Source organism: Vipera berus (assembly GCF_964194415.1).
Source record: "Vipera berus genome assembly, chromosome: 2".
In the NCBI taxonomy this organism is placed as follows: Eukaryota; Metazoa; Chordata; class Lepidosauria; order Squamata; family Viperidae; genus Vipera; species Vipera berus.
The window spans coordinates 168,308,873-168,334,147 of NC_138203.1; the positions used below are offsets into that span (position 1 = coordinate 168,308,873).

Here is a 25,275-nt window from a genome sequence, read left to right on the forward strand (position 1 = left end):
TGATAAGATGAAGAATGGTTATATAGCTTAGAGTGTTCACAGAACCATCCCATTCATTGGAAGCCCAAGGGCAATATTGGGAAGCAGCCCACTTTAGTGATTATGGTTGCTGTGTCAGGTATACCCATTCTTGGACTTGGGAAACTTTAGCCAAAATGAGCTTTCCTGTTGCCCTTATAAAGAATTGATAAACTGCAGGTAATGGAAAGCAAGATAGCAGAGCTTGTTATCTAATATTGGCATTAAAAGAATGCTAGTGTCTATAAATTTGTTACTATATTGCATTCCATGTTTGGCAGTAACATGCAAGATCCTAAACAACTTTGGATTAGGATGTCTACATGGAAGTGTTGTGATTCAGGGTCAGCCTGTGGGTTCGGCAGTTGGGTCGGATGATTCAGAGGAGGAGGAGGGGGGTGTTGGAGAGGTTGCTGAGGGTGTTGGAGAGCTTGCTGATGAGAGCCCTCAGCCAGGCCCCTCCCACCTGGTTACGACGCAGACCCAGTTGTGTGAGCCTGACAGCGTGGATGAAGATGACCCACAGCTGGCCCTGTTCAAGGACGCCCGACGCAGGAGGCAGTCAATCAGGAGTAAACAGAGGAAGGCAATGGGGCACCTCGGAAGGAGGCAGAGAGAAGCCACGCCCTGAACTGTTTAAAAGGGGAATGCGTGGGAGGGCTAGTTTGCTGAAGGCAACCGTTTGAATAGCTCCTGTTTCATGGTTCGTGTCTTGTTTTTCCTCTGTTTGCTTTTGTGTCCATAAATTTGGCAGGCTTAGTTCCAGCCTCTTGCCTTCTTGTAAAGGGGTTGTCCCTGCCTTATCTGCAGGGCCGGTAGTAGGCTGGTACAGAACAGGAAGTTCCTTAAAAAAACTGATAAAAAGCATGATCCGAAATATTGGTATGTACAGTAGGTGCCTATTGTATAACATTTATTGTTGTTGTTGTTATTGATCATCACACAGTCAGCCAGATGTTCAGACTGGATTTGGACCTGCGATAGGCAGATGTGGATGTTTGATGGTATAACAGATATTGTCGCAGGATGGAAGCAGTTCCTAGTAAGGCCGCCTTTTGCAATTGACTAATGGCGAATTTGTCAATGCCAGTGGTGTTCAAGTGGTGCTCCAGTTGTTTTGGGATTGCACCCAAGGCGCCTATTGCTATTGGTACTACCTTTGCTTGCCTTTGCCACAGTCTTCCTATTTCTATTTGTAGGTCTTTGTATTTTGTTATCTTCTCCAGTTCTTTCTCGTCTATTCTGCTGTTTCCAGGCACTGCCACGTCCACTATCCAGACTTTTTTGTCTTTCTTATCAACATTTGTTAAGTTTGGGGTGTTATGCTGCAAGTGCTTGTCTGTCTGAAGTCATCGAATCTATGGACACCTTGTTTCATCAATGCTCTAAGAAGGTTCCAGGCCTACAGTGGCCCAGTTGAAGTGTTTAGATCCAACTGTGGAACTAACTTTGTAGGAGCCTGCAAGGAACTGCAGATTGATGAGGGCATCTGTCCCGATTCAGAAATTGACAAGTACCTAAAGGCCCAAAATTGTGTTTTCATTTAAAGCATGGTCTGTGCTGTCATTATGGATCAGACGGTTTTGGAATGGTCTTATAGGGAGATTTTTATAGGTTTGTTCTTTCCAATCCCCATAGCCAGAACACTTAATGCAAGAAAAAAAATATGCATAGCAAAACTACATAGTTTGATTTATTACTTACAGGTCATGAAATATGAAGAAATACAGCCATACTATGGCAACTGGACATATCAATTGAAGGCTTACTGATGCAAAACCACAGTGTATTAGATTCAGAGATTTATTATTTTTAGAATTTGGCCGTTTAAGAATATGTTAGGATTTGTGAGAAGAAACAATCTTTTTATATAGTATTAAGTTTTCTAGAGCATGTCCTTTCGAAGAAATATAAAAGTCTTGATTGGGGCTGTATATATTCTGCATGCTTGGTAGCAGATTTCTGTATGGATATAACTGCTAAAGAGCTTCAACTAAAACTATTTTTGTGTTTCCTTCTGGTAAATTAGGACCAGGGGGAACAGAGCCATTGTAGGTATAGTGTAGTTGTTTTTAAGAAGAAAATTCACAGTTGAGTAATATATTAAGAACAACAAACGTGTGAGTATGTATTGAGTTTTCCATCTCCATGAGGAAAGGATCTATCAAAACCCTTTCTATCTTATTTAAATTTACCTTAGTTGCAGATAAGTTTTTGTCGTTTTCAGTTCACTTAATAAAATATAATGAAGGTATTTATTTTCATTCACAAGCAACTGAACTTATTTTAGCAATTGAAATGTGGAAGGATAGAACTATAAATTTTGCTTCAAAAAAACCACACTTAGATCTAATAATAAAATGAGCTGATTTTGGGTATGGCTGATTTCCATCCATCTATGTTGCTCCCTTTAAATATGCTTGAACGTTTTGCTAATTGACTATAGTCTCCATTTCTCAGGAATTTTTTTGGGGGGGTTGTCTCATTTAATAGTAATATTTTATTGCACTCCTTCATTGAATTGTTTATGCTTCAGAACCTATCCCACAATTTTCTTAGGCAATTATGTAAGTACTAGAAACAATTTCTACATTTAATTGTTACATACAATTGTTACATACTTTTGTTCATTATTTTGGCAACTTTATTGCAGAGCAATTCCACGGTATATAATACAGATAGGTTTCGAGTTAGGACCATAATGGAGCCTGCTCATCATGTCGTAACTTGTTGCGAACATAAAGTGAGTCGCTCATGTAACTAACCTGATTTTCTTATCTTTTTTGTGGCAGTTGTAAAGCAAATGCCGCTGTAATTAAGTGAAAGCTGTAGTTATTAAGCAAACCAGTGGCCTGCTATGGGTGCGATTTTGCTGAAAACCAGAAATAAATGCTGGGTTTTGCCAAAAAATCATCTCAAAATGCAATCAAGTGACCACAAGAAACTGCAAATAGCTATAAGTGTGGCCCCACTGCTGAGCACCTGAAATGTGTAGTCACATGACTACTGCGTGTTGCAACATTGGAACTTTGAATTTGGGACATAAGTCCCACCAGCGTAGGTCAGTCAGAACTTTGAATCGACCTAGGCAACCAGTTGTAAGTCGAGATCTACCTGTATTATTGCCACATTCTTACCCTTTTTCCTTATTATTTTTGCTTTCCTTTCTTCTCTACCATGATATATTTACATTTAGAATAGTAAAAATATAAGGAGTATGGTGCCAAAGTGATTCCTGATACAGCACCATAAATAGTCTGGTAATAAAAAATTAAGTAGCAATCATCTTGGGAAATTGGCAGTCTTTCCCCCCCCCCCAATTTGATTGTGGAAAGTAACAGTGGAAGCATGTCTACATTCTAAACTGCAAGCTTGCTGTTCATTACCATTTTGTCCTATATGTGGTAGGATCCTATGTCTTTGCGTTAACTTTCTGAGAAATAGTGTCTTTTCAGTTTATTAGGAACATCAATGCCTCTTTGAAACCTACTTTTTTCAACCTAAGGAATAGATTCACATCTATTAGTAATTCACACCTTCATTATGCTGTTGTACTGGGATGAACATTCCTTAACTTTGGATAAGGACAGTTCTTATTTGTCCTAAAACAATTAAGTTATCATAAAATAGGCTTACAAAAAGCCTGTCAGCATTCTTCCCTTCCCTTCCTTCCCCCCACCCTTTTGTTGTTGTTGTTGTTGTTGTTGTTGTTGTTCAGTCAAGTCTAATTTTTGAGGATTGCCCGGAAAAGACCCTGCAGTTCTCTTAGCAAAGTTTGTCAGAAGTAGTTTGCCATTATCTCCTTCCTAGGGATGAGAGAAAGAGTCTGGCCCAAGGTCACCCAGCTGATTTTGTACCTATAGCTCACATTCTCCTTATCAAGCTGCTTACAAATCTGTGCCCAGAAATGTACAGGTCAGGAATCTTGGTTCAAATGACTTCTCTAGTGAGTGCCCAGCATTTTGCTGATTCTCCCAGAAGCCTTTGAGCAGTGTCTGTCTTTCAGGACCAGGAATCTGTGTCTTTTTTTACACTGCAGGATTACAACTCCTAGAGTCCCTCAGTATTGTCCACAGAGGCTCAGACTGCTCTCTCTTTCTCCCTCTCCCTCCCTCTCCCTCTCCCTCTCTCTCTCTCTCTCTCTCTCTCTCTCTCTCTCTCTCTCTCTCTCTCTCTCTCTGTGGTTGTTGTTGGGTGGGAGAGGAGGTTCAGCATCATCTGAAGAGTTCCCCCTCCCCTTCTTTTTTTTTGGTAGTTATAATAATACTTAAAAGTAGCAGAATAAACAGTTGCATAAAGAATAAAAGGTAGAGAGATGGTGGAAAAGAATAAAGCATCAATAAATAACAGAGGAAATGAAACAGTTTATACTGACCAGAGGAGCTTAGCCCTATATGATAATAACTGCCTTGCTTGATCTGATTTGAAAATAATTTCCTTAAGGGACAATAAAATATGTTCCTTGTTGTCACTTGTCTTGTTTAGTCTGATGTGAATGTCTCTTTTGAATCACTTGTTGTAAACCATCAGTAAATTAATGCATTCCAGTTATGAAGATTTGTCTGTTCTGGCTCATTATATGTTTGTGTCTTTGTGTGTCCATCTATCTATCTTATCTAATAGTGTTAGATTTAATTGCTTCTTTTCTTTTCATTTTTATTGATTCAGCTTATGAGGTTACGAAACAGACATTGGCTGTGCATCCAGCCTGTTGATACAATTTCTAAAGAATCCATTTCTAATTTCCTCACTTCAGTTCAGGTGCTCTGGCTCCTGATTTGCATTTTTATTTCCTATATTCTATCCCGTCATGTTTTTAAATTGTATTTTTATACCATATTTTAGTTGATCACATTTTTCCCATTCCTTTCTTGCACTTGATCTGTGGCTCATCCTAATAGGACAGAATTCCCCAGACTTTTCAGCTTTGCAGACTGGTGTGTATGTGGGGGGGGGGGATAGGGGATGGTTCCATGTGCGTGGCGAGTGCATCCACTTGTGCTCACACAAGTGGGGATGCACACACACACACACACACACACACACACTTCCATGGTCCAGTTCCCAAAGGCTCAAGGGCTGGTAGTGGGTCCCGGGGGGATTGGGGATCCCTTAACAGGATGTAGATAATTGACGATGTCATGCATCAGATGTTCATACTTCCGACACATACATTTATTGCCCTCTCCTTGCTGTTATATGCTCTTCTAAGCATCCCACTGAATACCACAAAATCTTATTGCCTTCTCTATAGAATGCTGTAAGATTTTAAAGAGTCCTGGTAGTAAGGTTCTTATCCTTAGGATGAAAGAGAAACAAACCCAAGCTCACATTTTCAGATGGTTTGTCACTTTTGTTCTGAGGCCCTTATTAGAAGAAGTCTTCCAAATGCATGTTGCCTGTGTGTCTTCCATCTTTGATTATGTATCAAAGAAATATTAGTATATTCTTGTCCAGGGCATAAGAGCAACAAGAGTTAATTGATTCTGTGCAATTAACAGTTGCAATAGTACTGAAAATCAGGCTGCATTTTCTGGATTCAACCTAGGCACAGAATAAATTACATGATAATCTCTTGAGCCAGGAATCTGAAAAACATAAGCCTAGATAATCCTGCTTGAATATCGACACAGACAACTTTCAGCCCCAGAGTGGGGAGGCTTCAGAAGCTTCTCTACTCTAGGGCTGAAAATCCAAGCAGTTCTAAGGTTCTCCCAGGTGCTTCCTCACTTCCTTCTCCATCCATCCTGTCTGGGATTTGCAACTTCCTGTCAGTTTCCCCAGCAGGAAACAGTTGCCTCACCTAACAACCAAGGCATTCACTTAAAGATGGCAAACAGGGCTATCTGAATTGCTTTCTCTAACAAAGCAGTCACGCTTTTTGACCGCATCACTTAGTGACGGCAATTCCATCCCAATTGTGGTTGTGAGTTGAGGATTAGCTGTATGTTTGTTCCTCTATGAGAGGCTGGCTTATGTATACCAGAGAATGGGAGAGGAAGGAATTGACTTTCTAAATGGAGTACTCTTATTTTACGGGTAATTAACTTTTAATTATTAGTGATTGGGGTGGATTTGCTCATTGCTCTGTTCTTTTTTAGACTGTGGCTCCTTGCAGATATACAGTATATGTGCACCTACAAGTATCATATGTCACACATTTTTTTAGAGAAGGTGGTAATATCCTGGATTGGTTTCTGCTAGTGTTGACAGCTTTAGATTAATCATAAAGGGAAGTTGGGCAATGGCTCTGTTTTAAAGAGAAAGGGAAGGAGAGAGGGAAGGAGAGAACATAAACAAAATATGGTACAAAATATGGTACAAATCTATTTCTAATTCCTTTATACTGATTTTTCTGTTTGGGAGATAATATGCTTCATTGCACAATTAATAGTTATATCCACTAGAAATATTTTAATTAATTACTAAGGATTTATTCTTAAATATCATGGATTAAAGAGTTTGGTGTGTTGTTTAGTTCCTTGTATGGATTGTTTTGTTTTGTTTTGTTTTGTTTTGTTTTATTTTGTTTTGTTTTGTTTTGTTTTGTTTTGTTGGCTGCTGACTATTATACATAATCCCTTTGGGCTTTTTAATAGAACCTGTATGAAACCTTTGTGTATAAACAGTTTAGGCATTATTTTTCCAGCATCAAGTACATTCTCTTACCTCTCTCAGATAAGGCTTATTCATTCATTCATGCTTACTGGTGTGACACAAGAGTAAGGATTTGTTATTTGTACTCACATTCATCAAACATTTTATTCCTTTAAACTTTTAGCTTAATTTAAAATGCATGAAGAGCAAAATATTCTTTCTTAATAAAGGGGACTATCAAACAAAATTCATAATTCAGGTGCAATGATTTGTGTCTATTCATTTTGGTAATGAACTTAGTGGTAGAACCCTTTAGGAGAAAGCACTATTTGAAGATATGTTTGTATGCTAATTAATGGTGAAGTTTGCTTCAGAATTAATAACCATGCAAAAGTAATATAAATTTCCAGTGTGAAAATGGGTTTACTTCAAAAATTCTTATAGCAATAAAACAGACAGCACTCTTTTCTCCAGCTTGCTGACAAAATGCCAGTCTAACCTAGGTTAGTGAGAAAGACCTTTGTGTCTTTAAGTAACAGTTGATATGCTCAAATGTAGGTTTCTAGTGCTTTTAACTTTTTTTGATAGCAATTTTCTATACTTTATGGAGCTGAAGCAAGTTGCAGATTTTGCTGGTTGATTTTGGTCTGTCCCAATTTGCTGAGAACACCTGTTCTTTAATTAACCACATCCCTTGTCTGTCTCTTTGTTTCACCTCTTTTTGATCTATGGGCTAATCTTTTTTTCCCCAGTGAGGATTGTATTAGCAGTCCAATCCTGTTTTCCTAAGAAAATTGAACAGGGACCTGAATTATAATTTCTAGACACAGAAGATAGCTATTCTCCTTTTGGCACTGATACAAGCTTTATGCTTACTTAGTGTGGCTATGAATCATGATTTTTTTTATCTTCATTGTAATATGAAGTTTCAGGACACTTCAGATAATTTTCGTAGATCAAATATTTAAAAGAGAAAGCTTTCTAAAATTTTACAGGCAGCATAACTGCTCATATTATGGCTCAGCATTAATTTACCACAGTGGTGGGATTCACCTGGTTCGCACCACTTCGGCAGAACCAGTAGCTAATTTTTTGTTGCCCAGAATAGACTTCTGGAAGTGGCATCCACACAGAGGACCGATTGTTCACATATTTGAATCCCACCACTGCCTTACCAACATAAATGGTTATATTGTTAACTCAAAATGTTTAGTTTGCATTCCACAATAAATATACAGGTAATCTTTGCTGAATGTAATTGAATGTGTAGATGACCTTGGGGAATGAGGATAGAGATGCTGCCTAAGAAGCAATCAGATAAGAGAAGTAGGAGCCCCCAGTGGCTTAACACTCAGAGAAAGAAGCTTAGGAAGGACCTGCCCAGATGGATAAAAAACAGTTAAAAGTGGTGGCGGGAAATTGGTACTTTCAGACTTGCCAATTCATTTAATTTAGCCTTACAATAAAGTAGAATTAGTTCTTCTAATTACGTATCCTGTCTAGGAAGTTACCTGAGAGGGTTGATGCTTCAGTTGGGATTGACAACTCTTAATGAAATGGTCCTTAAGAAAAATATCAAGTGGCCATGTACAACATATGACATCATTCCACTTCAGTTAAACAAATCAATTAGTTGCAAGTTGCAGTCATGTGACATCACACTAAATAGTTGTTTAGTGTGATGTCACATGACTGCAACTTGTGATTTATTGCTAGAAGTAAATAATTTATTTTGTTGGAAGCCAGTTGTGAGGGTCATAAATGGCAATCATATAACCGGAAGACACTGTGACCATTGTCAATCAAGTTAGTTGCAAAGTGCCTGAATTGTGATCATGCGACCTCTGGGTGGCCATAAATTTGAGGACCAGTCATAAATCTTTTTCAGCACTGTTATAAGTTGGAATAGTTGCTGAACAAGACAATTGGTAAGTGAGGACTATATTGTTTGGCCTCCTCCTGGTTTCTTATTCTTGGCTCTAGTTGTAGAGACAACTCATTGAGAGTTACTCAGATTAAGAAGGGTAGAGGTAGGAAATTTTGTCTCCACAGGGAATTACTAAAGCATCCCACTCTGATTAGAATTCACTGTCATAGAATTGGAGACACATCAAAGCCTTCAAAGAAGTAACTTATTTTTGTTTTTATGTTCAGTTTCTTTGAGCTGTCAAAGGATTAGAGTTGTAGTTTGAAGACATTTGTGGACTCTACAGTGCTCCTGAAAGATAATTTAACTTGTATATTGTAGATGAAGAATATTATCATTTCACTTAATGAAAGTGAGAACATCTAGAAGTCTTTAGGTATGTTTACAAAATTCCTATAAAGCAGGCTTACATCAAAAGAACATGCTTTCTCCTTTCCTGTATTTTTGTTGTTGTTGTTGCTGATGGACATGAGCGACAAGAAGTTTTATATCATAAGTGTAGCCCAATGGGCTCCCTTGAATAGTTCCGGGTCTTCATCAGATGTCTGATCTCAGTATGTATGTCTGCAAAACTGATCAAATGATGGAAGTGGGTTTTGTTTTTATTTGATTATAAATTAGCTGGTACGATCATATGATCATTGGTATAATAGAAGAGTAGATCTTACCTGTAGCAAAAGGGTATCAGAATTCATGAATTTTATATTTCCTTTGTATTTTGCAAATGCTTGTGATATTAGCTACCTGCGTTGTTTATACATTTGTCATGTTGAAGTGTTTATTATGGTCTGTTGAGTATCCAGCTGAAAGATAAAGACTAGTGGAAAATACGATAAAAATGCTATTGTAACCTTTGTTTAATACTCTGTACTGTTTAATTTCTTTATTTCTTCATAATGAGTTCAGAAATGAGTTATTTTTAACTTTAAACCATGTCCTGAAATCTTTGAAGAAAGACAGTAAAGGTGATCTAATGAAAATACATACGTTCTTGCAGCCATTGATACACAAAGCAGTGTCCAGTCACTCCGAATGTAGATTGTGCCGCTGCTTAGATGATATTCCAGCATTGCTGGAGATTGAGAAGCTGTTGTTCACCTTACTAAACTTCAGGCATATCCCGCCACCACTAAATATTCTTTTCCTCTGTTGGCTTTCCCTTCCATTCCAAGCAGAGTTGATTAAATGGTTTTCTTCAGAGGCACACAAGGACTGTTATAATGTGAAATCCAGGAAAATTGGGGCAATATTTCTAGAGAATTCATCTTTTGAATTATGGATAATAGCAACCAAACGTGTGATATTAAACAATATTAAAGTTCTTTTATTATTATTTGCTGAATACAATGTACCCATACACCAGGCTATTCCTTTTCATGTACGTTCTCAGCCAAATTATGCAGGTTCTCAGCCAGCAGCACAGTACTGTCTGCATATACTCATACATGCCATCAATGAGGATACCGCCAGCATTGCATTCACATTTATGCATAAATATACTAATCTGCCAGGATAATAAAAAGGTAAAGGTAAAGGTTCCCCCGCACATGCGTGCTAGTCGTTTCCAACTCTAGGGGCCGGTGCTCATCTCCGTTTCAAAGCCGAAGAGCCAGCGCTTGTCCGAGGACGTCTCCGTGGTCATGTGGCCGGCATGACTAGACGCCAAAGGCGCACGGAACGCTGTTACCTTCCCACCGGAGTGGTCCCTATTTTTCTACTTGCATTTTTACGTGCTTTCGAACTGCTAGGTTGGCAGAAGCTGGGACGAGTAACAGGCGCTCACTCTGCTACACGGCACTCGGGATTCGACCCGCCAAACTGCCGACCTTCTGATTGACAAGCTCAGCGTCCTAACCCACTGAGCCACCGCATAATACACTTGCCTTATTCCCTAGACACAACATAGAATTGCACCTTGTCTTTTATTTGCAACAAGGACAGGCTTGCCACAGAATAGATTGTATGGAACAGAATATTCTTTCCCAGCCTACTTGGCTACATAATTTAAATAGACAAGAGGTGCAGAATTAATAGCACCCAATGTTTTATTGGTATTTCAAAAATTTTCAAGATGAGTTTTAAAATTAATTTTATATTTTTATATAATAAATTTAGAATTTTAATATCATTAGTTTAAGGCTAACTAACAATAGTAACAATTATATCTAAACAGTATCTGGGGATTTTACAGTTGGATAACATCAAGCATTGATTAAAAAAAAATTAAAAAGTGATTAATAAATAATACATCCAAAGAATGAGGAAATTTGTAAGACAAAATTGAATGATGGAAACACCATCAAAGCTATCAATACCTGGGCCAAACCTGTGATATGACACACAGTTGGAATTATTAACTGGACACAACCTGAACTGGACAGTTTGGATTGAAAAACAAGAAAACTGATGCCTATTTGTTATATATTACATCCCTGTAGTGATAATGATAGATTATACCTGCCCTGCAAAAATAGAAGCAGAGGTTTACTTTAGGTCAAACAAACTGAAGCCTGCATTGGCTGGTTATGTAAAAGACAGTAAAAAAAGGAGACTGGTGCAAGTTAAAAATTGGAACTTACTGAGTGTACAGAAAAACGTGAATACCAAAATAATACGTGAATAGAATGCTGGCAAGGAAAAAGCATTATATGGACAATTTCTTAAAAAGATGGAGGGGAAAGTGGAAAAGATAAAACCTGGCATACTCACCAAAACAATTCATTAGAACATCTGTAAAAATTATCATGACCAGTAATGAAAAATTAGTGGGAAGATATAGTTGGAAATTTTAATTAAAAGTGAGCAGATTAAAATACTGTGGAATTTCCAAATACAAACCAATAAAGTCTTGGCATCTAACACACCAGATTTAAGTGTGGTTGAAAAGAAGAAGGATGGATAATTATTATGTGGATAATTGATGTGACAATACTAGGGGATAATAGAATAAAAGGCAAAGATTGGGAGTTCACAAAGTATCACAAAGCACTTCACAAAGATGAAAGACTGTAGCATAAACTGGCTGTGGTCACAGTGGTTATCAGTGGATGGTATACTGTATGAAAAAGCCTTGGATAACACTTAGTAAATCTGCAGATTGACAAAATTTCTATGTATTAATTACAAAAAGGCACATGACTTGGATCTGCACATATACCACTTTGATACATCAGGTACTTGGGAAGAACTCAGTGCTTATGAAGGCCAACAACAGCTAAAGAATTGGGAGCTGTAATTTCATATTGTTGTGTATATAATAATAATAATCTAGACAACTTGTAAAATGTTTATGATGTGATTTAAGAGATACCTCTGAACACTTTGGGAGCCCCTTGAAAGGAAATGGTAACAGGTTATTGATAATCCCATAAAACTGTGTTGATTTTGACAACATTGTATGTGCATCACTACTGTCAGTTTTTGAAATTGTGGCTGTGAGATGAGTTCCTGAAACAAATATTCAAAAGAAGTGAAATTGAATCTCCCAACATTTTTTCAACATCTTAATCAACAAGGAGAGAGATGACTACACCTGGGTTATCTTTCCAAATGAAAATGAAATGCATGCTCATGCACACATTCACTTTCTTCTATCCTACATGACAAAACATGAATATTCAGTAGGACAAAAAACAAGTTAGGGGTGATTAATTGGACTGTTTTTGCACCTATATAAATGTGTATTCTGAATTTTTATTTGCTATTTATCACTTTTTCTGATAATGTATTCTATATGGCATATTTTACTATTAATGATATATGTTTAATAAACCACTTTAGAATAAATTTGACTCTTGCTAAAAATATCAAAGTTTGTTCCTTCCTAGGAGAAATTTGGAAAAAAAAAATTAAAAAGATACTAAGTATAATCTGAGATAGATTATCTCAATGTGTAGCACTGTCCACTGGCTGCAGCAAGTATGATGAAGCCTATTTGTATTATGGCTCTACCTTAATCAAAAAATAAGTAAATTGTTTACTGAGCGAATTTATTATTTTTTTAAGTGAATAATAACTGGTAAAGTGAACACTTTATATACTTCTACCAGGAAGCTGTTCTTAATCTGCATTGTTTTTCTCAACTGTTTTTCTTTCAGGCAGTATTTACTCTTCTTTTGGGTCCTTTCACCTTCTTTAATGTGCAGAAAACTAAATATCTTCAGATCATGACATCACTAATGAGGTGGTTAGGTAAGTCTACTAGTCACAGGTATTTTGTGTCCTTATTTCCATATAGGATTTCCCTTTATTCCATATGTGTCCCACATCTGTTTTGGAATATCCTCAACTCTCTGGGCTGGATTTGGCTAGCTGTGGGAAGATAAGAGGGAGGAAGAATACCGTTCTGTGTTGTTATTACAAAAATGTATGTGATTGCTTCACTTACATTGCAGTTGTGATGATGGCTTAATGGGTACTATGGGGTACAACGTAAAAATTCTCCTTTGACCAGGGCATAATTCTTAAAAACCAGAGCGATTCATGATACAAAATTAAGTAGTTTTGTTTCTATAATTGTTATCGCTGTGCATTTTAGCAGCTTGGAGGAAAAAGGAATGAATGAGTAGCAGCCACTACAAGGACTGCAAAGAACTCAAAAGAGATATTTTGCAAAGCACATAAACACATGCTTTGCAAAACCTTTCTTTAGTATTGAAACACTAAAGCAGCAATGTTTACGTACAAGGCTTGTTTGGCTGCTTCAGAAGGTGTTCCCAACTGTCTGCCTGGATATGTATGAATGCACAGCAGACTTTTCCACTGAGACCAGCTATGAAGCAAAGGTCTAGTGCAGGGGTCGGCAACCTTGGCTCTTTTATGACTCGCGGACTTCAACTCCCAGAATTCCTGAGCCAGCTATGCTGGCTCAGGAATTCTGGGAGTTGAAGTCCGCGAGTCATAAAAGAGCCAAGGTTGCCGACCCCTGGTCTAGTGGATAACCACTTATTCAGTCAGTCATGTCCTCCTTCCCTCCAATGGGACATCATCAAAACCAGTTTTGCTTGTCATCTATTTTATATTTTAGATCACGGGTGTCAAACTCGATTGCGTCATGTGACATCGCGACGCATCGCAACGTTTTTTGCCTTTGCGTAACTGGGGTGGGCGTGGGCACGTACCACCGGTTGAAAAGCCCTGTTTTATGTCAATTATATTTCAGACTCCAAAAAGTCTTTTATGTTACAAAACTAAATCAGTCTACATTTGACTTTTTGTATCCCACATAAAGGTAAGAAGGTAAATTAAGAGTTTTATTACTTTTTTCTAAACACTAGAAGAATACATTTAAATAATTGAATATAGAAGCCCAATGAAGAAATAAATCTGAGCCCTAAAGAAAAAGTTCATTTCATCATTAAGAGGGAAAGCTGGCTTCATACATCATGTTGAGCACAATGAGATTTGTTTAATTTTGTCATAGTGTGTTGTGTGAACTCATTTAAGAAATCATAGTTTATGGTTTCACTTTCTATATGACCCTAAGTATTATGATGTATTCAACAAATCATGATTTAGCAAAATGAGTAAACTCCATCATTGTTCTTGGTTCAAGAATAAACTAAGTTCAGAAACCAATTTCAAAGTCAAAAGCTTAGGACATACATGTACATTATCCTTATGTGTCTAAAAGACTCTGGACTTTGACATTTATTCAAGTGATCCATTGGTTTCTCCAGCAAACTGACCATTTTAGAAATAGATTAAATGATGAATTTAGTATGAAAATTCCCAATTTGATGTTGCCGTGACAGGCATGAGGATGCAACATATTCCACTTTCAGCAAGACTCTGTTTGGATTTCATTATAATAAAATAGAGTTCTGTAAACCTATTGTTATTGGAAATCAAATCTGGTTGTGGTGTAACTGACATTCACAATAATCGGTTCCTCTGAAAACCGTACTTTGCGCACAGTGACAGCTAAAAATCATTACTTTTACAATGTTGTTGTTGTATAGACTTTGAATTCTTAGCTGTGACCATCAGACCCATCCCTGAAACAGTTTTGCTTTTTTGCAAATTGGGACTGGGGAGAACTAGTCTCAATATTTAGAGCCATGGCTAATGATAATGATATATAAAATCTGTTAGTAAGTTAATTATATTAATCTGTCTATATCATTAAACTTTAAGTGAAGTGAAAAACATAAACACAAGTGAAGTGAAAAAAAATGCTGAGTGCTCATCAAAAGCTTATATGATCTATTCCTCTTTAGATTTTAATTTACATATACCAGTGTTGGTTTTAGAGAAGACTGAACCATCTCAAGTTTGTTTAGGATTTTAACTGATATCTGTAGCTCATAAAGTTTTTATATGTGCCCATATAAAACCATTTTTTTTAATCCTTTCAGAGAAGACGAGTGGCTCTCATATAATGTGATGAGAGAAGAATGTATTTTCACAGATACAGAATTGAAATATTCTCCATAACTATGACTGGTGGGATAGAACAGGACCATCTTGCTTCTTAGTCTTCCTTTACCCCAGGTCCTTCAACCCTCAAAGGGAAAACAGGGGCCTTGGGGGAATGGGATATTGTTTCATCATGTGTCAATTCTACAATAGAGATGTTAAGCCTAAAATAATTCTGTTTTTTCCTAGTGTCGGCTTTGAGTTCATCAAGGGAGGTTTTATCTCTTGTACTTTTTCAGTACAGGTAGTCCTCAACTTACAACAGTTCATTTAGAGATACAACAGCATTGAAAAAAGTGACTTATGACCATTTTTCACACTTACAACTAACTGTTGCAGCATTCTCGTGATCACATGATCAAAATTCGGACACTTGGCAACGGACTCATAGTCATGACGGTTGAAATGTCCCGCGGTCATGTGATCCCCTTTTGCCACCTTCTGTCCAGCAAAGTCAATGGGGAAATCCAGATTCACTTAACAACCATGTGGCTAACTTAACAACTGCAGTGATTCACTTAACAACTGTGGCAAGAAAGGTCATAAAATGGGGGCAAAACTTAATTAACTCTGTTGCTTAGCAACAGACATTTGGGGCTCAATTGCAGTCATAAGTCAAGGACTACCTGTAGGATTTTTCTGAAGTTTGGAAAAAAATATCTCTGGACAGGACAGGAAACGTTGTAGGATTTCCCACCCCCCCCCATAGTTATAAAACGTTTGCAGGTTAAAAAATGAAAAAGCTCAGCCCGCTTTTAAAATTGACCTCTGCTGTTTCCTGGAAGAAGTTTAATGGGCATTCCAGAAAGGCAAAGAAAGACGAATAAGACTTCCTGCCTGCAGCTGCTCAGTATGTAAGGCTTTTAAAAGTTTTTCAGAATCCACAGGGGATTGCTCAGCTAGCATTTTACACCTCTGTGATTTTTCTGTACAGGGGAGAAGGTAACATTCAACTGGACTTTGCTTGTGTAGGAGATTTTTGACAAGCAAAAAATATCCAGAATCCCGTTCCAGATGAAAGAAAGATGAAATTCTTCTACATCTGTTGGTGGTAAAGTTGCATATCCCCCATGAGTGTGCCTATAAAATGCAAATAGAAATGTTTGGTTCTAATTTTAATTTGGCTAAGGTTCTTTTTTTCTCAGGTGTTGTAGACTTTTGAAGAGAAATTTTGTAAGTAATTTCTAAAATCACTCTTATTCCAGTGTTACAGTCTTTATTTTTTTATATACAAATTTTATTGATTTTCTAATATTACATTCACATATTGAAAAGCAACGTGGTGGCTGGGTAATAGTAATTCAATTACATACAGGTATCATTAGTATAGATTTAAAATTGCTACCATAAACATTTCCTCTCTTTTTCTCTTCATATATACTGTCTAATTGTAGATTTAAAAAGTTTTATCCTGTCAATCACATAGAAAATAACTTTCTTACATATATCCATAGTTTTTAGTTTACACATATTCTAATTGTTTTAACATACAATCTTTTAGACAATCAATGACCTAATAGATTTTTCAGTTTTAATTTCCACTAACATTTAGATTTAACATTTGATATTTATCATTCCCAAGATTTTTAGCATACTCCCAATTCATCTATCACCATTCCTCACAAAATCTAATATTCAAAATACACTTCCCATTTACTTAACTTCTCACCCTCTATGTCAACAAATTAAGGATACAATATGATATCCTTTTTGCTAATTTTCAGGTTTTTTTAAGTAGTAATCAAAATTTCTTTTTATTTCAATATTTAATACTTCCTTTCTTCCTCTTTGTATCTGCTGTCTCTTGCTTAAACTGATAATTTTCATTTTTAACATTCCATATAGACCTATTTATTACTGTCAACAATAGGTTTTTAGCTTGTCTACATTATTCACCTTTACATGACTTTTATGCACAAATCAATATTCAAATTAGCTATTAATATTTATACTGCTAAATTTTAATGACCTTTTTTTTCTTTATCTCAGTTCATAACAATGTCTTGTGTTCAGCATACACATCTTATCTATTTAAGTACATTCTGTTTCAGATTTCAATAAGATGGTCGAAACTCCATTCTTCTTGAGTCTTATTCTGGCTTTTTTCTTTTGCCAAATCATCTTCCATGTCCTTGTTTTTGGGTCATCGAGCCAATCTCTTTGTAATATCATGTATATTAATTGATATTGGCACAACCATCCGATTGCCATTTTTTTGAGAGGACTCGTAGGTCTAGTGGGTCATCTCTTTATTCTTCCATATCAACTTAGTTGTTCTGAATTATTTGTCTTCTCATCCAGCTGTTCTTTTTCTAGATCCTCTAGTTCCTTCTGAGTTGTATAAGAAACCTTTTCCTTTTTCCAAGTTGTCAGTTTCTTTTCTGGATTTTCAAATATCAATATTTGTTTAATAGTAGATTCTTCTGTCATCGTACTTGAATGTTTCATTTTTTCTATTGTATTTTGTATAGATGATTCTTTAGTTGTGGTCAAAGTTTGGGCTTTCATATCTGGGCTGTCTTTAGCCTCTTACTATTTCATTGGTTGTGGTAAGAATTTGGATTAGTGTTTTCAACATAGCGAGAGTTTGTTGATTTTCCTCCATAAATAAATTTTGTTCCTGGTCTTCTTCCATATTGGTATCTTAAGCTAAAGGCTTTACACTTAGAAATTTCAAAAGAGAGATTTTTTTTTCTAAATAGGGAACACAAAGCCTTTCACAGCTGTTGTTTCAAAGTTCTCAAGGTTATGCATCTTATCTATTTCCCTGGGCAGTCAGCCAGGCCTCTTTTAAAGTTTCCCTTTGAGTCCCAAAGATGTCTTAATCTTTTCAGTTTTTCTTTTTTTTCTTTTTCATAAGAAAGAATCCAGATTTCCAACAGAAGTAGACAATGAAAAATAGGAAATAAAAAAATCTTTCAATCCACATGCTTTGAGAAATAAAGTTCCAATTGGGATTCAGTTACTTTTTCAACGTTTAAAACAACCCTGGGTATTTAGTAGCCGCTCTTTCTGGAGGGAGGGCAAAAGTCCCCCTTCCCTCACCGCAGGGGGGAAAATGCTTAGCAGTTTAAGGAGGTAGAGAAAGTAATTAGGGTGTAAAAGAGGTAGATCTCACCCAGTCTCTTCCGCGCTGCTTTAAGAGTTGCCTGATGGAAAATGTGACTTCGGCTGTTCACAGCCTAGCGACGAGCCATAATGGCCGGTCCTTTCGTCCACCGGTTTGGAGGGATTGCCAGGTCTAATGGGAGAGTTGCGGCTCTCCCGCGATCCAGTGAGCGATCCTTGCTGGTCGCCTCTTAGGGGTGATTTTCGGCCCCTTTCAGGGCCCCCCAGCGATGCAAAACTGGATGGGGGGGAGAGAGAGCAAGTCTCCCAGCCGTCCACAGTGGCTGCGTGACAAATTGGAAGCCTCCCAGTGTTACAGTCTTTAACCTGATCAGTTAAGCACAGTACTACATTGTATAATCAGCCTTAAAAATTTTGAACTTAGCAAATTTCAAACAGGCCTCTTTTCATATTTTAAGATGAAGTTTCTAAATATCATTGCCTTAGCCTACCCGTCAGGAAAGTCCCACAGCTGAGATTCCAAGTCCATCACTCTAAAATTCTGAAGACCTTTTGATAAGATACAGCCTGTGAGCCAAAGAGCATTCCTTTCTGTAAACTGTGTTGAAAGAGAATTTTCCCAGGGAGATCATGATTTTGTTTCCTCTGCCTTCTCTTTCCCTCAATTCTTCTTCCCACTAAAATCCTGATACTTTTTTCATGAAGAATGAAGCAAGAAGCACATATTTAAGGAGGGTGATTCATTATCATTATGCTCTAGAATATTGACTCTCAGCTTTGAAGGGAATATGTATCACGCCAGGAGCAACTACTGATAGATAGCTCTGTCATAAATGTGTCAAAATAGTTAATAGTTGTTTGCTTAAACAAATGGTTTTAAATTGGATCAAGAGAGCAATGTGGTTTAGGCTCCTCCCTTTCTATCATAATGATACAGTATGATTTTATGTTCTGATCTAGTCTAGATTGTTTGTAGTAATGACAAATAGAGTGAGATATATTCTGTTGATTAGTATTAAGGCTTCCGAGCTGTGAAATTTATGACACAAAATAAGGTAGAATTGCTAAAAGGTTTGAAAATGGAAATCTTAATTTTCATCTACTCTACCTTTTTGTCACTTTGTTATAATGTAGGATCACCTCAGGACCATCCTTTCAGTTTATTTAAGAAGAGTCCTTTTGACATTGGCTCCGTTGTTCTATAAGCTTCTAGAGTTGTTTCTAGAATTGCTAAAATATTGTGTCAAGTGCTTGAGGGAAAATACAACATCTGCTGGATACTTAATTAGCATTTTTGAGAAAGCTAGACATGTTTCTCAATTCCTCTCTCCCAAAATACTCTGTGATATCACAGAGGACTGAAAAAGGCAAAACCCTGCAAATAAATGGGATGCTAGAGGCAGATGTTTGCTTTGCAGATGCCACCTCTCCATTTATTTTATTTTTAATTTTAATAATCTTGGGGCATGTGAAAGTAAAGTGAGAAAGAGAACTAAGTGAAAAAGGTACATTTGGAGAAGCATCGAAGGAAGCATCTACCTGTGCAGGACAGTGAAGCTGTCTTAGCAGAATTTGTTTTTTCTTTCCTTGAAAATATGTGTATTTTTTTTTTACTTGATACTTTGTAGAGCTATTTTTTTATCCTGATTGTTTTATTTTCATTTTTCACCTTTATTTCTTTTATTTTCTCTGGGTTTCTCAGAGGTTTATTTCGTTCTACATACATACAATTGTTTTATGTTGTCTTATGTCCAACAATTAAGAGTTCCCATATAAAATTTGTCTCCAGATGTAACACGCTAGAAGTAGAATTATTGAAGTAGTGTTGTACCACCTCAAAATATCTAACATTCTGTTTATTTTCTTAAATCTTGTGTATTCAGGGCTGCATTTAATTAGAGATGTAGCTTATGTTTTGACAAACTGAAAGTTGTATCAATTTTGTAATAAAGATACACGTAGGTAAGTATTTTAACATTTTTTATTTGAAGAGGAATAGCTAGCAATACCCACTAACTTCATAGGTAACTTTTATAAAATTTGATGTCTGTATTCTTTCTCTCTACTTGAGGAACTTGATGTTAGATGAATGGGATGTCCCATATGCCACCAAATCCTAGCTTTAATACTTGTTATCAAGAGTTATTAGACTCTTTGTTTTGATTTATTGTTGGACATAACTGGGTTTTGGGACATTGTCTTCATCTTGCTGCCTTTCAAGATAGAAAGATAAATTTAGTGTACGAATAATCAGCTTTGCAGTGCCTGAACCACAAGCAAGGAGATGTTCCCATTATCCCCTTCATTAGGAAATAAATTATTAAGATAATTGCTAAATATTTTTAATTGCATCAATTGTGAGTTGTAGATCAGAAAAAAATGAATATTTCCAGCAAAACCTTCAGTTTACAACTTATAAAACAGAAGGTAAAGCAGAACACTCCTAGAGGGGAAAAAAGAGCTGACATTTTCATGATATTTTTGCATATTTTAAAAATAGCTAGCACTGATGATGTTACCTACTTTGGATAATGAAACATCTGCAAGAAAATAACCAAGCTCAGAGAGCACCAATCATAACTTGTTTTGGAAAGTTTTGAGACTCATTATGTGTAGCTTGCATTTTGTTCATATGTGCTATACAAAAATGGAGTCAGACGTTACAAATAATTCTCATATAAAAATAATTGTGTACGTCTATTTGTCTGTGAGTTTTCTGTTGCATAACTATTGATGAATGTATTATTTTTTAAAAAAATCTGAACTTATGGCAATGTCATAAATCAGTTACCAGATAGATACCATTTAACTGCACCTATGCAAAGTTATGCACGCCTTCGTATCATTCACACAACAAACTTTATAATCTTTCATAATGGTTTGCTTTTTTAAAGAGTTGAATTATTTCATATAAAATGTCTTGGTTTAAATTCCCTGTAGCCTACAGAAGAGTAGAGTAGACATATTCTCTGAGTAGGGCAGACATAGCAGTAGAAAAGATATATTCTCTGTCATCCTAGGGGGCAGATGCAGAATAATGGGTCTAATTATATGAAGGCAGATTCCAGGTATTGTACCTAGAGCCTTGGTGGAGCGGTGGGCTAATGCCTCCTTAACTAATACCAGCTGCCTGCAATTAGTGCAGGTTCGCATCCCACCAGGCTCAAGGTTGACTCAGCCTTCCATCCTTCCGAGGTAGGTAAAAATGAGGACCCAGATTGTTGGGGGCAATTAAGCTGACTTTGTAATAATGCCGCTTGGGGGGTGTATGAAAGCCCTAATAAGCAGGCATATACATAGAATGAAGGCTACTGCTAAGCTTGTAAGCCGCCCTGAGTCTTCGGAGAAGGGCAGGATATAAATGGAATTAAAATAAAAATACATAAATAAATGATATGAACATTTTTTTTTCTAACAGAAAAAGCATTTTGATAGTGGAACCAATTATTCAGAAAATTGGTGGGTTTCCCCTTCACTGGATTTGTTCAGTAGAGACTGGACAGGGGATAGCTGTAGCTGGGGACATCTTTATATAGATTTCTGCAGATAGCAAAGATTTGGACTTGATGGTGTAAATTTCTCTTCTAACTCTATAGCTCTGTAAAGTATCAATTCACTTTGCCTGTGATCTCTAAGCTTGGCTCTGCCCTTCCAGCACAGAAATAATGCATTCTCTCTCTTTTTTTTTAAATCAACCATTGCAAAGTGAACGTCAGAATTGTTCCCAAACTGGTGGGTTAAAGCTAGACCTGAGTGATTGGTGACTTGCCTCCTGGAAGTGAACTTGAAAATGCTATATATAAAGTTACCAGATGACATTAAACCAAAAGGTTTGGAAAAAAGTGTTTGCTGGGGCACACCACTGATACTCAAGTGCTACTATTAGGGGAAATAATGGACAGTCTGTACTTGATAAAGGGAACTTTGGGAGGATATAGGTCAGATCCTCAACCTTGAATGAACAGAAAGAGTAGAGATATATTGTTTCACTCTCCAGCAGGAGAAGTCGTACAGAGGTCTTATGGTTAAATATAATTAAGCTCCAGCAGTGTTTATGGGACTATGTACCATAAATCAAATTCTTCTCTCCAAATAGAGAGTTAGATATTTTCCACTTGCATTTTCTGAAAAGACTTAACTTGTCTTACTTGATATTTCTTTGAAGCTACCATTTGGTATTACGCCTGCTGTCCTATTCCTGTCAGGATGTGTGAGCTTACAATTCTTGCTGCCTTACTGATAATATTTTATGTCTTTGTGAGAGTTCTAGATAATTTGAAGAGCTTTGTACCTTTCTTGCGGTGATTTAGAGCTTTTGTACATAATTGTTTTTAGAAGCAAGAAGAGACTTGTAACTGTTACAGGTTGAGCTTTAAGGTTGCTTTTTCAACAAAGGGCGGGGGGGGGGAAATCTCCCAACAGAAAGCTGCTTTCTGCATGTAGAATATCTTAACATAATACGTTTTTTTTAAAAAAAACTTTATGGTCCTGTGCGTAGACAGTTGGATTTGGAAAATGAAAACCAGGATTCAGTCTTCCTTCTGTATTGAAATGACGTTATAGCAGTTTGTAAGAAAAGATGGGGGTGAGGAACTCTGATTTTGCTTTTGTTAATCTATATTTTACTGAAACACTGGGAAAGATACCTTTTTCCAGTGCATACTAAAATTACTTTATTGGAGGAGGGCATTATTTATTTCATATGAACATTGACTATGGTATAACATGGAATCCTTGTTGGGAGTAACTGCAAAAAAAAGCAACTAAATACAATTTGTGCCTTGTACAGAATTACGCGGTGTCTCAGTGGGTTAGGACGCTGAGCTTGTCAATCAGAAGGTCGGCAGTTTGGCGGGTCGAATCCCGAGTGCTGCGTAACAGAGTGAGCGCCTGTTACTTGTCCCAGCTTCTGCCAACCTAGCAGTTCGAAAGCACGTAAAAATGCAAGTAGAAAAATAGGGACCACTATGGTGGGAAGGTAACAGCGTTCCGTGCGCCTTTGGCGTCTAGTCATGCCGACCACATGACCACGGAGACATTCTCGGACAAGCGCTGGCTCTTCGGCTTTGAAACGGAGATGAGCACCGGCCCCTAGAGTCGGAAATGACCAGCACGCATGTGCGGGGGAACCTTTACCTTTACCTTTACAGAATTAAAGCAAAGGAAGACGTAGCTAGTAGATACTAACTTGGGTTAAGAAAAGAGGGAATCCTGGCTGTCCAAAAGCAAAAGACCATCAAGAGTCCACTGGACTCTAGCCTCAGAGTAACCCAACACTCCTGGCAAGAACCAGCTTTTTAGACTTCCAGAATGCGAGGAGTGTAGAAACCTGCTGGATCTCAGGGGGAAGGGTGTTCCACAGGACAGGGGCTGCTGTGGGGAAGGACAACCTAAGTCCCATGAAGTGAGAGCATTTAAGGGAAAGGACGTGAAGTGGGCCTACCCTATCAGATCTGGTTGGACAGGCAGACTTTTCCATTCATAAATTGAGAACGGGATATACAAATATTGCAAAGCCTTGGTGGAGCAGTGGGCTAATGCCTTCTTAAGTAACACCAGCTGCCTGCAATTAGTGCAGGTTCGAGTCCCACCAGGCTCAAGGTTGACTCAGCCTTCCATCCTTCTGAGGTAGGTAAAATGAGGACCCAGATTGTTGGGGGCAATAAGCTGACTTTGTAAAATGCCGCTTGGGAGGTGGGGGAAGCCCTAATAAGCAGGCATATACATAGAATGAAGGCTATTGCTAAGCACATTGATTTGTGCTTCTTAGATTGTAAGCCACCCTGAGTCTTCGGAGAAGGGCGGGATATAAATGGGATTTAAAAAAAGTAATTTTCAAATTAAGGACACAATTTTGTGGTTCCTGATGTGGTACCAGCATCCAGAAGCTGGTATTTGGACATTTTCCCCTTGCAGGCATAGACATCTCTTTGTTCCTTGTTACTCTGCTTTTGGGCTATAGTAGAAGTAAAAAAAATGGGATATTGTGAATATATAGTCTGCATAGCCAGTCTATTATCTGAAATAGCCCTTTGTCAAATACAGTATTCAGTGCCAGATACCCAACTGCTTTCTCTGTTGGATAAAGACATATTTAGTCTTTTTAAAACAAAATTGTTGGATAAGGAACAGAGTTTTTATGCCCCCAGGAACCTCTCCAAGAAGCTGAGACACCTTGTCCCTACAATTGGTAGGTCTTGAAATTCTCATGAAGAAAAGGAGTAAATTCTGTAAGACAGAAGTCTACTCACATTGGGCATACATGATGAAAATCAGTACTGAAAGAATCCAGGTGGGAGGTGAGGGAAGCTAGTTCCTTAACAGTAAAGTATTTTATTATGAAATAATAAACTACAGTGGTGCAGTGTCCTCTAAGGTGTATGCATTTTTATGCAAAAAAAGAAAGAGGAAAAAACTGGGAAATCAAAAGCACAATAAATGATAAGTTACCCATGTTTGTTGTGATTGCAGTTAGCCAATTTGACTGTTGTTGATTCAGAACAATATCAGTGATTTCTTTATAGATATCTACATTTCATGGAAGCCATTTACAAGAATTCTTGTCCTGTCAGTTTTGTAAAACTCTAATAAATGCTGCCCAGAACCACAAGGCAGGTACTCTTGTGCTGCCAGAGGCAATGTTTCAAATGACCTTTCATCCAAAGTGGTATATGCTTATGCTAAGAAGTTTTTTCCCCGATGCAGCTTTATTAACACAGACGAGACAAAAACCTTCAAATGAAGGGAACGTGTACATTCTTGTACAACTCAGATATGAAGCAGGTGCTCCTGAGGAAAAAGAGTGGTATTTGGAAGAGCATAAACTGCCCTTGAAAACTACCCGGAGGCTTCAGCTGGTGCAGATTGCGGCTGCACGGGTAGTGATGGGAGCTCCCCGATACTCCCATATAACACCTCTGCTCCATGAGCTGCATTGGTTACCGGTTTCCCTCCGGGTGAGATTTAAGGTGCTGGTACTTACCTTTAAAGCCCTACATGGCTTAGGCCCGGGATACTTGCAGGACCATCTGCTACCGGGAACGAATTCCCATCGCCCAGTACGCTCACACAGAGAAGGCCTCCTCAGGGTACCGTTGGCTAGACAATGTCGGCTGGCGAACCCCAGGGGGAGAGCCTTCTCTGTGGGAGCGCCAGTCCTATGGAATCAGCTCCCCCCTGAGCTTCGGATGGCCCAAGATCTCCAGTCCTTTCGCCGCGGCCTCAAAACACTCCTTTTCCACCTGGCT

The 25,275-nt window shown here is 37.6% G+C and overlaps 1 protein-coding gene across 1 annotated transcript in view; it reads left to right on the plus strand.

Moving 5' to 3' along the window:
* The window catches only part of TMEM104 (transmembrane protein 104), a 69,933-nt gene that overhangs the window by 41,914 nt on the left and 2,744 nt on the right, over window positions 1-25,275 (plus strand). Inside the window, exon 9 of the mRNA XM_081315856.1 lies at window positions 12,640-12,733. Within this exon, the coding sequence (XP_081171982.1) occupies window positions 12,640-12,733 (94 nt within the window). The remainder of the gene's footprint in view (window positions 1-12,639; window positions 12,734-25,275) is intronic.